This window comes from Euwallacea fornicatus, chromosome 31, assembly GCF_040115645.1.
Source record: "Euwallacea fornicatus isolate EFF26 chromosome 31, ASM4011564v1, whole genome shotgun sequence".
NCBI classification, from domain to species: Eukaryota; Metazoa; Arthropoda; class Insecta; order Coleoptera; family Curculionidae; genus Euwallacea; species Euwallacea fornicatus.
Window position 1 is genome coordinate 2737307 of NC_089571.1, and position 14586 is coordinate 2751892.

At 31.0% G+C, this 14586-nt stretch overlaps 1 protein-coding gene across 2 annotated transcripts in view; it reads right to left on the reverse strand.

The window, feature by feature from the left end:
• The window catches only part of Pde8 (phosphodiesterase 8), a 101664-nt gene that overhangs the window by 82529 nt on the left and 4549 nt on the right, over positions 1 to 14586 (reverse strand). For both annotated transcript variants that reach the window (XM_066298695.1, XM_066298696.1), the window contains exons 2-3: positions 6031 to 6250; positions 570 to 620 (exon numbers count right to left, since the gene is read on the reverse strand). In XM_066298695.1, the coding sequence (XP_066154792.1) occupies positions 570 to 620; positions 6031 to 6199 (220 nt within the window). In that variant the 5' untranslated portion in view covers positions 6200 to 6250. The remainder of the gene's footprint in view (positions 1 to 569; positions 621 to 6030; positions 6251 to 14586) is intronic.

Below are 14586 nucleotides of genomic sequence, written 5' to 3' on the forward strand. Positions count from 1 at the left end.
ACGCAATGGGGAATATCCCAGAAGGGTAAAAAATGTTTTATCCCATAAATGTTCTAAGTAGGAAGCTCTGAATGGTATCGACACAATTAAATGTGTCTTGACATGCAAAAGGATCTTTATGGCAATTTTTGTTTAACAACAATAATAATTGCAAAACGTCTCTTTCCTTAAGAATCAGTTTAGAATACTAAAACGATTTAAATATTAATTTTAATTCACTTCTATAACGTGCAATTTATGGTACGAGGCTCGGAATTTTAACTATTTTGACAAAGTTGGTTCTATAAAAACAAAACCCAATTCTTAGTAGTTCATGTTCTCCTATTTCACTGCAAATTTGTACAGTCAGGAAATATTTAACTCACAATAAGTGCAACGCTTGGAATTTTTATTTTTGCCTGTTCTAATGCCCTTTAGATCCCAAGCAATTTCCGTTTAAATTAAAAATCATTGCCGTGTTTGGTTTTAGTAGGTTCAATTACAAGACAAAACAGTACAAAAAAGCTGAAAAAAGTACACATCTTAAGGTTTTATTATAAACTTATCATAAACTTATTGGTAAAATTTACCTCCTCTGAAGGGATTGAAGGGCATGCTGAGAAGTTTTCCTCTTTTAGTTCCTGAAACAAGTACATTAAGTCATAATACGAATTTACCAAAAAGTTACAACGCTGAAAAATTAAATTAAAATCAAGAAGGATTGAGGCTATAAAAAATTTCTTAATTTGATGCATGTAAAGTGACAATTTGTATTCGTTCAACTAATACTAACGTGTACATTAAATATACCTACAAATTTGTGGGAAGAACGAATTATACTAAATCTAGTATTGCATATTGGGGTCTATGAGGCTTTATGGAATGGCTAACGAAATATGATAAAGTATTAAGTCTAATTTTCAAAATTTTATGTACCCGGCCTCCGTTGTCTGAAAATTGTGTTGAATTATACTGAAGTCCAACTCTAAAATACGAGTTTAAATCTCGAATTTTTAGTTTTTTGTTTACGACGTTTACAAAATGTAAAAATATGAACAAATCTGCTTTACGATCGTTCCATTGATTGTATTTAATTGTCACAGATGGATGGGGATCAAAATGAGCATAAAGTTAACATCAATTTAAATGACTAAATTACACAAAAATTGAAATTTGGTTTTAAAATGTAAGTCAACATATAAAATAAATAGATGAAAAACTAACCAATTTATTGACAGAGGAACTATAAATTAGTTTTTGTTGTTGTTTGTAAATCAACACAAAGTGCAAGGCAATATTTAAAATGAAAAAAAAACACTGTATGTGTACATATGGCATTTTAGTTGAAAAAGGTTCAAAATGATATGCAATTTTTCAAGATTTAGAATGATATAAAAGAATATGAGTAAATAGAAATATTGTAATCGTTGAAATTTGTTAATGAACAGTAAGCAATTTATTTTTTAGCATTCAATATTTATGTGAATGATCGTTAAGCGATTCAAAGAAGGGGTCTTGTCTTATGCCTCCGTTGTTTCGAACTCTATCGGAGAGCCTTTAACTAAGAGGGATTTATTTAGGTCAATACTGACTTTAAATGCTGGTATAGGTAAATAAAAACCACAATTTCCCAGGAATGGATAAGTCGGAGATGATGATGGATTAGTTGAGTATTTGAATTAAATGCTCAAACTACTTTTAACAAAAATAATAAAGAGGAAAGAATACGGACGGAATGAGCTACTACTCCATCTTCCTATCATGAAGTGTTTTTTAAAGGCAATTAAATTTAATGCCATGCCTCTGAATTTTTTTTCCATTCTACTCCAAGTAAACAAACAATACAAAAAGGCGTTTTCATGGGAAAAGCTAATTAAATTACAACTCCAAAATTCCTTGTTATGTTTAAAATGTTTTTTTTTTTAATTCGTTACACTGGAATGAGGTGCTAATAAAATTTAAAATTTTTAAGAAATGTATTTAAAAAGGTAATATGCGATAACAAAACAGAAATGTGTGTTTTTTTAAGACTCCTATTTCTATACCTCTTTTTTTTCAATAATAACTGAAATTTTTTAAAAACGTACATTTATGTAAAGTACATTTAATATGCTGAACATAGAAAATTATACGAAATATAAGAGAAAAGTGTTATTATCGTAATTTGTGTTTTAGAACTTCATGCCTCTCAAAATAATTTGTAACTGCCTTTGTAATCGCACGAGACAAATTTGTGAAAATAAGACAATTAAAATCATCATCTAACAAAACTTGAATGTGTAATTTAATTCTTGACAAATTCATCCACTTATCTCGGATCATTTATTTTAACATACGACTTATTAAACTAATCTGCAGCAAACATTGCACCTACTGCAAATATTTAATTGCATAACACGAACATGAATGGAATTTGCAGCCACTAAAGATTTTAATGCTAACGTTGACATGAAATTTATAATAGAAATTTGCAAAATGTAAGTCATAATTTACTGCTGATAAAACAGTTAACGAACTTTTATTTAAAATGGGTAAATCTTAAAAAAAGATTTAACAGTAAATTAACAATAAAAGGCTTTTTTAGAAGGTCCAAAATCTTCAAAAATTGGATTCACATTTACTTTTCAATTTCAACAAATTTACTGTGCGAAACGCAATATTTTACCGTTATTGTGCACTTTCCCACTGAAAATTTGTTACTATAGAACACACCCAAACTTCCCTAAGGACCATACTTCGATATAGACTATATCTAGCCGATTTTCTTGCAATCACCTGGATTGGAAAATTTAATACCATTCTCACGCACTTCTAAAAATCACACAGGAGGTACGAAATATCTTCATACGCAGGTAATTTCAAAAACAACTCTAAATTTCTGATTCCCTAACATAACGCAATTTTAAATTCCACTTTAGGCTTTTAACCCTCCACTAAGTTGATATTCAGTTTGGGTTATTAAAGCCATCACTCAAAAAAAAATGGAATTTGGTTTAGTACGTATCAGCTAAAAGCATCAGAAAATAAATAATACGAAAGTTTCTCTGACGCTCGAAACTTTCCTTTTAAATGTTTCTTTATAAGAATTTTGTTGTCAATAGTGTCAAGGGAGAATCTTATTTTCCGAAGATATGTAAGGATTTTAAAATATTGTTGCTTGCTATTAAATTTTTATGATTGACAGTATGACATATTCCTCACAGACATGAAAAAGCGCATACATTTCATACCACTATATATCGCTTAGAAGGTTAATTAATATACGCTCAATTTGAGCGCAAATCCTCTCAGCATTTTGCAGCCGAAGCCTAAATAAGCTCGGAGCTGAGTTTTAACGAAGTCAGCAATTGAGTTAGAGGCAAATTAGTTTAACAATAGCTGTAGTTAGTGCCAACAACGCAGCGACTTTATGCCGCGTTTTCCTCCACAAGGCTTTTTCATTTCAATCTCATTCAACACATCAAATTACCCCGTTTTCATGCTCTTCAATGTCATGCTAATACACATTGATCAATTGCACTTGCAGGTGTTTAGTATTCACAAGCAGTAAAAACGGTGATGTTTTGAAATTAATTTACAAAATTGTCTGAGCATAAACGTGTTGAAGTTGGACCAAATATAAAATATAAAGTCAAGTTTTCTTTAGATTTAAATATTAAACAATTTTAAATAAGTAAAGAAAAAAGACCTAGCATAATTTATTTTACTATTATTTATTAACACATTTAGGCTAATTTTTTAAAAATATACAAATATTTCGAAATATAAAAAACAAAAATAAAAAATTTTATTTAGCGCGTTTAACTTGAACAAAATATTAACTAAAACCGAATTATTTTCTACTACTGAATGCAACTTGTTTTTATTTTAAAACTGTATTAATGCGATATCAAAGTTTGTACAAGATTTTGGCAATATTCTGGTATAAAACTGTTTCACATTTCCATTAATATTGTTGTCAATTTTCGGAAAAACTTGGCAAAAGTGGTTTGTACGACTTCTTTCATGTTGCGCCAGAGTGATTCAATTGTAGACAGGTTTGGACTACTAGCAGGCCATTCAAACAAAAGTGTTTTATGGTTTTGAAACCAAATTTCAATCATTTTAGTTGTTTAGTATGACGCACCATCTTGTTGAAATACAAAATCCTCTTTTGACATTTGTAGCCGTTCAATGGATGCTAACAATTCCTATTCAAAAATGTTTTGGTACTTTTTAATATTTACTGTGCTATCAATGCAACCAACATGTCCGACACCTTAAGACAACATACAGCCTCAAACCAGTACTGATGCGATAAACTTAACTTTTTTTTTTGAAACCATCATTGAGGTATTCGTCTCCAGACTGCCGAATAATTTCACTCTGTGAATCACTCACATTAAACTAAAACTTTGATTAATCACTCCACATGATCGAATTTCATAGGTTTTTAGTCCAGTTTATTCAGTTTTTACACGAAGCATCTTTTAATTTGTTTTAGAGTTAATATTTTTTTCGGACCTTTAACAAAACATAAACATTGATTTACATAACAAGTCACAATCTGATAAAATTACATTTAAGTTATGAAAACCGCATCTCGATTTTGAAGTTTTTGACTTCTATTATTCACATTCGAAAACATTTGTTTCTTAGAAGACACTCCATTTATAACGAAATATGCCACGCTTCCACAAATATCTCTTCCTCCGGAGTAGATTTAATAAAATTTCCATATCTATAATGGCCGCTCAAGTATTTGATAAGCCCCAAATTTCAAATTTTATTGGGCCTTAAATATAAAGTTTGTACATGACGACGCCATAACAAAGTAGCAATTGAATTATGTCAAAATATACATTTCATTCATAACCTTTTACCCCTCTATTCTTCGTAAACGTACTCGCTTAAGCGGTGCTTGAAATGACAAGTTTGCATGTGAAAGTGCCAATTTAAACCACGTTTTGACATAAGTTAAGCTTGTTGATTTACGGCGAATGTGGAAGTTGGTAACTTATAGCCTAATCCGTTAAAGTTAGAACCATACTCAAAATAAATTATGTGTAATTCAGTGAAGCTTTAGAAGGAAACCAGCAGACACGGAAACCCTTGAAAAATTAAGAATAGTTTATTTCATTGTGGCTTGTTTATACATTGCGATTTCACGTAATAAGTATACAACAATTACTATTAATTTACAAAAAGTGCGAATGTTTATCAGCGTGCAAAGTTTAGTATTATACTCGCATATAATGATGGAGAATTGCGACAATTGCTTCGCTCGTAATGCAAACTTCTCTATCAGGGATGATAGCCTTCATTATGTCCTCGTCCTATAATAGGTATGTACATATATTGTTCTGCGAGGTCGATTTTTGAGAATTTAATTCTTGTCAAGTTGAAAATTTTGCACTTATGAGATGTAAAATTAATGTGTTATATGATTAACCTGTGCGATTTCAAAAAGACTTAAATCGAATCGAGAAAAGACAATGGTAGTAACAGTTCCAAATCTAGAACAAACGTATAAAGAAAAAGACTGTTTAGAGAAAACTTTTTTAAATTTAATATTCTGAAATTGTTTTTATGTTTATAAATCTCTATAATTGTAAAAATATTCTAATCAGGCGAAAAAACAGTAACGTAACAATTCTAAATTTAGAGGTATGATATTTAAGAAAACTACCCTATAAAAACAAGTTTCAAGATTTTAACACCTTTCTCTTGTGTAGAAAAACAAAATTTTAGAGTGTTAAGTTAATTATATTCGACAAAAAACAACTCCCTAAACTCAATTGTTATTGAAATAAGCATACTGATGAAATTAAAACAAGAGGACTGATCATTTAGATAATATTGGCCAAATAAGGCGTATTGTGGTAAGTATTCATTCATATTTTTTAACATCTTGATACACTCCTCAACATTTTTTATATTTTCACATATTTGCTATATTTTCCTGCATTTATAAATATTGTTCACATTAGCATCCAGTTTCGAATATTATGTTAATTTGTGCTTGATATTTCTGTCACCGGTTTGTGTTTTACCCCTATATTTGTAACTTACCTCTGGCCACGTTGTTAACCTGTACAATAGTGGTGGTGGGGGATGTAGAAGTAGCCACATTGTTGGTCAGCGAAGTCTTCTTGAAATTTGCACATTTCTCAACTTTGTCAAGGCTGGCAGAACTGCCCTTATGGATCTGCTCCAGCAGAGCGCTGGGGGAGCAGCCCATGCCAGCCCGCTTTACACTATCACCCTCACTCTCGCCAGGTTATTGTGTGCACTAAAAGTAAAAAAAATGGTTAAAATGTTTTTAACGTAATAATAATATTCACTGTATATTTAGTAAAATCGTTGCATTTACCGCGAAAATAACATTGCAAAAACAGACATAAATAATTTTCCAAACTAATCTACCTCCAACAGACACCTAATTGAATGTAAATTATGTAGCAGATAACAAAAAAATTAAAAAATAACTATTCAGATAATTAATTTTTTTTTATTATATTATAATATATTATTTATAAATTATTAATATTTTATATATATTAGTTGCTAATGGGCAAATATATGCAATCAATGGATATACTAGATTTGCCCTAACACTGATGATTTTTGTTGTTTGAATTAAGAAATTTTAGGCTGGAAATGAACGCGTTAATACAAAATAATATATAGAAGATTTCATATAGATAAAATATTGAGTAATGATTAATCTAAACCAGTAATAATTCTCGATAATATGGTGAAGGCGACTTTGCTATCGTACTGCGAGCCACGATAAAGGTTCGATGGTACCTTAGGTACTAAAACAATATTTATCATATCAGCGAGTTAAAAGGAATCGATTTCTGATCAATTTACTGTAGTATAAGCCTAAAGTAACAGCAAAATGCGAATTTATAATTAAATAGTGATTAAGATCTGTAAAACCGTAAAAAACCAATTTAATAAAAACAAGAGATGAACCAATTATATTCGTCTAAAAAACGAATTTTCAATATTCAATTAATAAATGGTAGGTGTAATTTATAAACTAACTTTCAAATAAAGTATTTTGCAAACTGAAAGTAGGGCTTAAGTTTAATAGTTGAAGTGAGTACAGTTACCTATGTAAAATACTCTATAAAGAGATATTTTGATTGATGGTTCTACCCACGACTGCAAGTTACAAAAATAGTCCCAGAAGTACTCAACCTAACAGTTAAAAAGAAAAAATGAAAATGTTACATTATTTCTCAACATAGTTTCCTCTAAAATTACCACATTTTTCCCAGAAATACTTAGAATATTTAAAAGAGATATAAAACTATAAAAATGCATTAATCTTAAATGAAATATTTATTTGAGACTGATATTCAGAGATAGTAGAAGCCTCTTACAATTTTAAAATGGATAATTTTGTATAGGGCCTTACAAATCTATGTAATAAAGTTTCAATGCCATTTTTCCATGGGACAATTTCTATACTTAACTAATAAGCCTCTATTCAAATTCATAATTACTAAGCTTCCTCATTACAAACCGGTTCCCATATTGTGAAAAACTGGCCTCGATTTGGACCATCCGAACTCTCAGATCAACTCAAGCTTGAAGCTATTGCTTAACGACATTTTAATTCTGAATTATTATAAAATTTAATTTTATAATAATTCAATTAGAATTATTATTTTGAAACATTATAAGTCAACACGATCAGTTAACAAATCTTCGAAGAGGACGAAAAGCAAAATATAGGTTCACAAGACATTTGATTTTGAATTTCATCTAAAATTTCGTCGTTTTCATTCCAATCATTAGTTATTTTATTTAATGTAAAATCTGTATTATAACAGATGGATGGTGTGCCTCAAATGTCTAACAACACCGTCAAGATCATCGCCAATTTGAAATAGTTGTTTTATCCTTAATTACGAAATGTCATTCAAGTTTCTCCAATATTTCCCGAAATAATCACTCATAGTATCCATTCTGTTTGTACACCATTGTTTAACTGAATACCGAGAGAAGTACAGTGTAAATGATTCTGGATTGAGGCACTTTAATGTGCCCTAAACTTAAACTAACCCTAACACGTACATCATTCGATTTAGAAATGTATTCCGAACCCTCGAAAACAGTTCTGAATATTCATTTAAAATATAAGAAATTTAAATTAAAAAGATTTTTAAACTTACACTAAAGGCATAGAGAGATTTTAAAACTTGAACTACCTGATTACATGAATATCAAGTGATACATTTGTAATAGATATTTAAGATGCGAAAATCCTGTTTTGATCTAAAAATAAAAAACTTAATAGAAATATCGATAAATACCTGTATTTTTAGTACATTGGGAATTTTCAACCGGATTCTCGGCTCTGTCTTTCTCTTGGGTATAAACTTAATAAATGTGGAATATAAACTGCATCAAATAAGCCAGGACGTGCAGATCGATACATTTCCTAGTCCCCCAGATTCGGAAAAGCTCCAACCTGAAGTTTATTAGTTTTTTCTCTGAGCTGTAAAAGACACTGTAAAGTCCAAAATGGCGTCAACTTATAGAGCTTTTCGGCGATAGTTTTTTTATATCATTAGAGCTATATAAAATTTCAAGTGCTATCGCCAACTAAGCTTTCTCTGGTATCGGATTTACGATAGCTTTAGCGATATGATCTAAGTTACTACAGTTCCGAAAGAAACCGATTTTACAATTTAATTATGGCGATTTTGATATTCTGATTTTATTTTCGGAATAAGTGACGCACGTAAATTCAGTAAAATTATATTTGAGGTCTGTTTTATGAGTTAATAAAATTTGTGACAACTAGTGCCAAACTATAAATACTTTGGGGAAATTATAGAAAACGTCTCATAAGATAATGGCTCGATTTCATCAAACATGACGGGTATTAAATTAACAGTTTGGCAGAAAATTAATTTCCGAAGTCCTCAGACAGGCCTCATTGAATATATGAATCCGTATTCGGTTTAGAGCAGCGCGCATGTGAAATTGATGGAGCCTCTTTCGCTTTTCCCTTGTCACAAAACCTAAAACCAGCGTGACTTCGGTTAATTTATGATGTAATTGGGTTTAGTAAGAAGTTTCAAAGATTACCCAATAAGATGACAGGCACACAAGATTTTTACCAATTAACCTAAAATGAAACTTAAATCATTGACATTTTCTCAAAGACTTAAAATCGAATTTGTTCGCTAAATTTTTCTATTCATATGGTGCTAGACCCATACGAATTCAACAGAAAATTATAAGGGATGAGGACACTCCCAGAAGCACTCAACCTGACATATAGATATAATTTTTTTATTTTCTTATATTGCAAAGACCTGATCTTAAAAAACTAATGTCTAAACTTTGAGAATACTACATTTATTTTATTTGTTTTGGGAACCATTTTTAGTGAACGCTTTTAGAAATTTTGTAAAGATGGAAAAAATTAATAATTTTTCATTTAAAAGATCTTAGATCATCTAACATCAAAACGGTCCTTAACAACTGTAAAATATTAGGTGGCAAAGGTTAAACGCGATCCTATGAGTTGCCAAGGGGAACTCTGCAATGGTCGCCCTCATGACACTCCAGATCTGACCATTCCAGGCATTGTGGTAAAAATCAACCAAATTATACTAGAATACCTTCGGCTAAAATTGCACGAGTTAACAGACATGATAGACATTTCAAAAAGTACTGGACATCGCATTTTGATCAAACTATTGACTATGAGAAAGATGTACGCAAGGTGAACTAAAACAGCACCATGAGGATATTTCATAAAAGTGTTTATCAAAGTTTTGCAGGAGTAAAACTTAGTTCTTGCGTCAATTCATAACCACGTATGAAACATGGGTCGATCATTCCATACCTCAGACGAAATAGTAAAAACAATGTTATCGCAAAGGAAATCAGTTCTAAAGAAGAAGAAAACCGGTCTATCTGCAGGAAAGGTGACGGCTTCTTAATTAGGGATGCACGTGGAATAATTTTTATTACATTATAAATATTAATTGCACTATGGTCCTAAACGAAAAACAATAAACGGAGAATACAAATTTATTGCAGAGTTTGAGCGAAGAAATTAGGAAAAATCAACCTCATTTGAAGAAAAAGAAGTCTTATTTCATCAAGACAACGTACCAGTCCACATTTCCGTCATCAAAATGGCGAAAATTAATCAACTTGATTTCGAACTTTTCCTCTCCCTTCCTATTCACTAGATTTAGCTCCCTCTGATTATTTCCTAATTCTAAACTTGAAAAAATTGTTCGATGGATTAAGATTTGCCAATAATGTAGAGATTGAGCAGGCGGTTGATTTCTATTTTGAAACATTCGTAGTTTCTTAGTATAAACAGGCTATAGGAGCCATAAAACATCTCTGGAAAAAGTGTATCCATATCAAAGAAAACTATGTTTGAAAATAATTTAATATTTTGCAAAATTTCTTGAAGTGTTAGGTCAGGTACTTCTGGGACCATGCTCGTAAGTATGTCAAACAATCTTCGACGTAAATGAAGTTATCGGTTATGTGGGAGCACTGCTGCTCTTGAAACTATGTGCAGTGGCGTTAAAGCCCCCATCTGAAACGCTAATGCAACACAAAGTACTTGTACAATAAGAGCGGTTTAGTTTGAGGTGGTGCTTGAGATGCACCCTTATTGGCAGTTTATGAATCCAAATTGGGAAACTAGCAGTTAATGTAAATTTTGAGTGTTAACATAGCAATTAGTAATTTTCTAGTTAAAGCATGTATGAGAATATATTTGTGAAAATGTATTTTCTTAGAAGATTGATAGTTAATTCTTCTTATAAAACGAGAGTTCTAGGCATCCGTCCATTCCATAACAAAGAATGTGATATTTTCTAATTGTAGCAATGTCTGAATTTCCACTGATTTTGTCCAATTTAATACAATCATCACATTCATTTGTCCAACCATACGTTGTCTGTCGAGAGTTCTCCGAGATTCGTTTTTTGAAGCTCATAACAGTCTCAACAGTAAAATGCGCAAAAGAGAAATTATTTATTTCTTATGGAATTCACAAAATTAAAATCAACGAAAGCCTAAACAAAGGTTACCGGAAAACCAATGTCTGCGGGATGACATCGAAATTATTTAAGTGAACAGGTGTATTTTAAAAGATTTCTAATTCATCTCATTTTTATTTTACTCGTTGTACCACTATGTACCATACAATTACTTGATAACCCACTTTACTCAGCAGAAATAACGTTCCGAAACTGTTATTGTTTTATAAATCGTAATGTTAAGTAGGTCCGCTTGGTTTTATTATACATCATTTTAGTGACTACTGAAACAAATGTCATAACAAGGTTAATACTAATTTTAATAGAAGAACAACACCATAGTGATATGTCATTAGTATCAACAAAGTAATTGAAACTTAAAGTTGTACAGGTAATTAGACGGTAGCGGTTCTCACCGTCGTCTCCACCATATACCAAGATATTCATTTACTATTGAATCTATTATTAAGTTTAATAACTTAACTACATTATAAAATAATCTGCAGCAAACCATAAAGAGTAAAAAGCATTTTCTCTATCAACTTTAGACACTGAATTTCAAAATGCTATTCAATTTTGTTTGAATCGCAATAAGTTAAAAAATCTGTTTGTGCCATTTTTCGTTTGTAACAAAAGTATTTCATATAAAACATCTTAATGTTATAATAAAATAAACAAATTAATAAATAAATAATAAGATGGGAAGGATTTCACCGAAATACTTTTTACCTTTCTATGCTTTCTATTGATAAAAGTTGAGCGAAAATAATGTGCATATATTGATTCCTCTCTATTAAACATTACGTATGAGATGTCCGTTAAAGTTAATTCAGATTAGTTCTACATTAATCTCATCAAAATTCATAGAATCAAAATCATAACTGTAAGCTGTGTAAGCTACATTGCTGTATATATATCTATAAAATAATGAATGTAAAAAAATATATACAATTTATAAGATACTGAGTCAGACCGTTTCCGTGAAAATTTTTTAAGACAGTATTTTGATAGGCAAATAATTAATTGCAATATAATAATATTCCATCAAGATCATGGGACTTGACTCCTTATAATTTTTTGCAAAATGCATACACATCCTATTATTTTGCGTTAACCTACCTAATGTTAATGAATTCATTAAAATTATGGTTCAATTATCCATTAATAAAAAGAACAGTATTGTAACCGTATCTAATATTCAATTTTTATTTTATCTCAAATTTGATTATATAGGACACTGTATAATCAAATAGTAGATAATCTATATATGTAAGAATGTATGTGGTTACTATGGAACTGATAATGTCTGAAAGTTGACCGACAATTATAACTTTGTTTTAACAGGTGAATAAGATACTTCAGAGGTACAAGTATGCTCCCAGAAATACCCGACCGGATATATAGATGGCAATGTTTTGTTAAAAATTTGCCTATATTACAAAAAAATATCTTACAAAACTTATGTCTAAAATTTGAGACTGTTATGTTAATTTGTATTTGTTTAGGAGCCGTTTTTAGTAAAGACTTTTAGAGATTTTGTCAATATAGAAAATAATAATCATCAATACGTGATTCAATATGTTCATTTAAAAGATCTGATTTCATTTAAAATCAAAGTGGAATTCGATACTATTCTGAGCGAATCTGGTCCTTCGTCAACAACTATATAATATTGGGTATAAAATCACGTTCGTTCGAGCTGCTAAGACGAACTCCGTAGAGATCGACCCAATGACCCTCCAGATTTGATCACTCCAAAAATTGTGGTGAAAATCCACAAAACTATACTAAAAGTCTGTCGGCTAAAATTGCACGAATTAGCAGTCATTTCAAAAAGTACTGCACATCGCATTTTGACTGAACAATTGAATATGAGAAAGCTGTGCGCAAGATGGGCGTTGCGATTACTCACAATTGAACAAAAATAGCGCTGTGAGGACGTTTCAAGGGAGTGTTTGGCAAAGTTTCGCAGCAATAAAGCTGAGTTTTGCGTCGATTTATAACCATGGATGAAACATGAGTCCATTCTTTCACACCTGGAACGAACAAGCAGTCAAAATGATGGACTCAAAGGAAAAAATCGGCTCCAAAGTAGACGAAAACTGTTCTATCTGCAAGAAACGTAATAGCGTAAGTTTTTGAGACGCATTTGGAATAATTTTCATTTACTGTCTTTATAAATGAAAAACAATAAACCGAGAATAATATACAAATTTCTTTCCGCGGTCGTGGAAATAAATTATGAAAAAGCGACCGCACCGGAAGTCTAGTTTCATCAAGACAACGCACCGATTCACACTTCCGTTATTGCAATGGCCAAAATCAATCAACTTGGTTTCGAACTTTTTTCCTCGTTCACCCTATCCGGCAGATTTAGCCCCCCCCCCCCCCCCCCCCTTCCCTATTATTATCTTCTAATTTTAAACTTGAAAAAATGTCTCGGTAGAAAGATATTTGTCAATAATGAAGAAGTGCAGTCCGAGATTGATGCGTATTTTAAAACATTCGAAGCTTTTTATTATAAACAAAATATAGAAGCTATAGAGAATCGCTGGAAAAAGTGTGTCAATCGTAAAGCACACCATTTTGAGAAATAATGTAATATTTTGCAATTTTTTTTCTTTAAATGTGGGGTCGGGTACTTCTGAGACTATTCTTATATTTTAAATTTTAGTTTAAACTTGGAATATTATCAAATTAACATGAACCCGGACACAAACCATTGTATGTAATTCATACGTAACGAAGTTTTATTCCACATATTCATATATGGAGTTGCTCTCTAGCCCACTCGACGATTGATTGGTGTCATAAAGCCTTAAATTATATATGTACATTGTGTCGAGATAATTTTGGCTGGTAAATCGTATGCATTTAGTACCCCAAATTGGTATGGTACTATCCAACTTGTGGCACAAATGAATTTTGAAAAATGTAAAGTAAGTTTTACATCACACAGGGAACGACAAGCTACCAAACCAATGTGTAAAAGTTTTCTAATTAGTAAGGTTTAGGTTGTTGAGCACATCTAACAGTTTTCGCTAACGCAAATGCATACATATCCTGTTTGAGAGTTCAATTTGGAACTATTGGAAGTATGGAACTAGTCTGAACTTCAAAAACTATATCGGAAAAGTTCTGTTTCTCTGTATAATACTAAATGTGCTACTCCTGATTGGCACAAGTTAATGTAAAGGGTGTACCTATCGAAAAATTCCTGATCAAAATTGCTTTGAAACAAATTTTGTTTATTGCATACATATCGTAAATATGTGCGACTTTAAATTTAACTTTGGCTATGATACATTTTACCTGTTAATAATGAGTTAAATTATAATATACAGGTCATGTTTAGAGATCTTTCCAAAGCGCCTCTAACTAGGAATAATTTGATACACCAGTTACCTTTAACTGGTTACATATTGCTTATGGTCCTGCGAGTGATCTATAAAATCGTCCATATTAAAAAGAATGTAAAAAAACATTAAAAAAACTATCTGAAGGTCGTAGCTAATTATTGTTAATTACAAAACGGCATTAATAATGAAACATTAATAATGATGTTGTCATGACTCAATTCTCGTTCCAT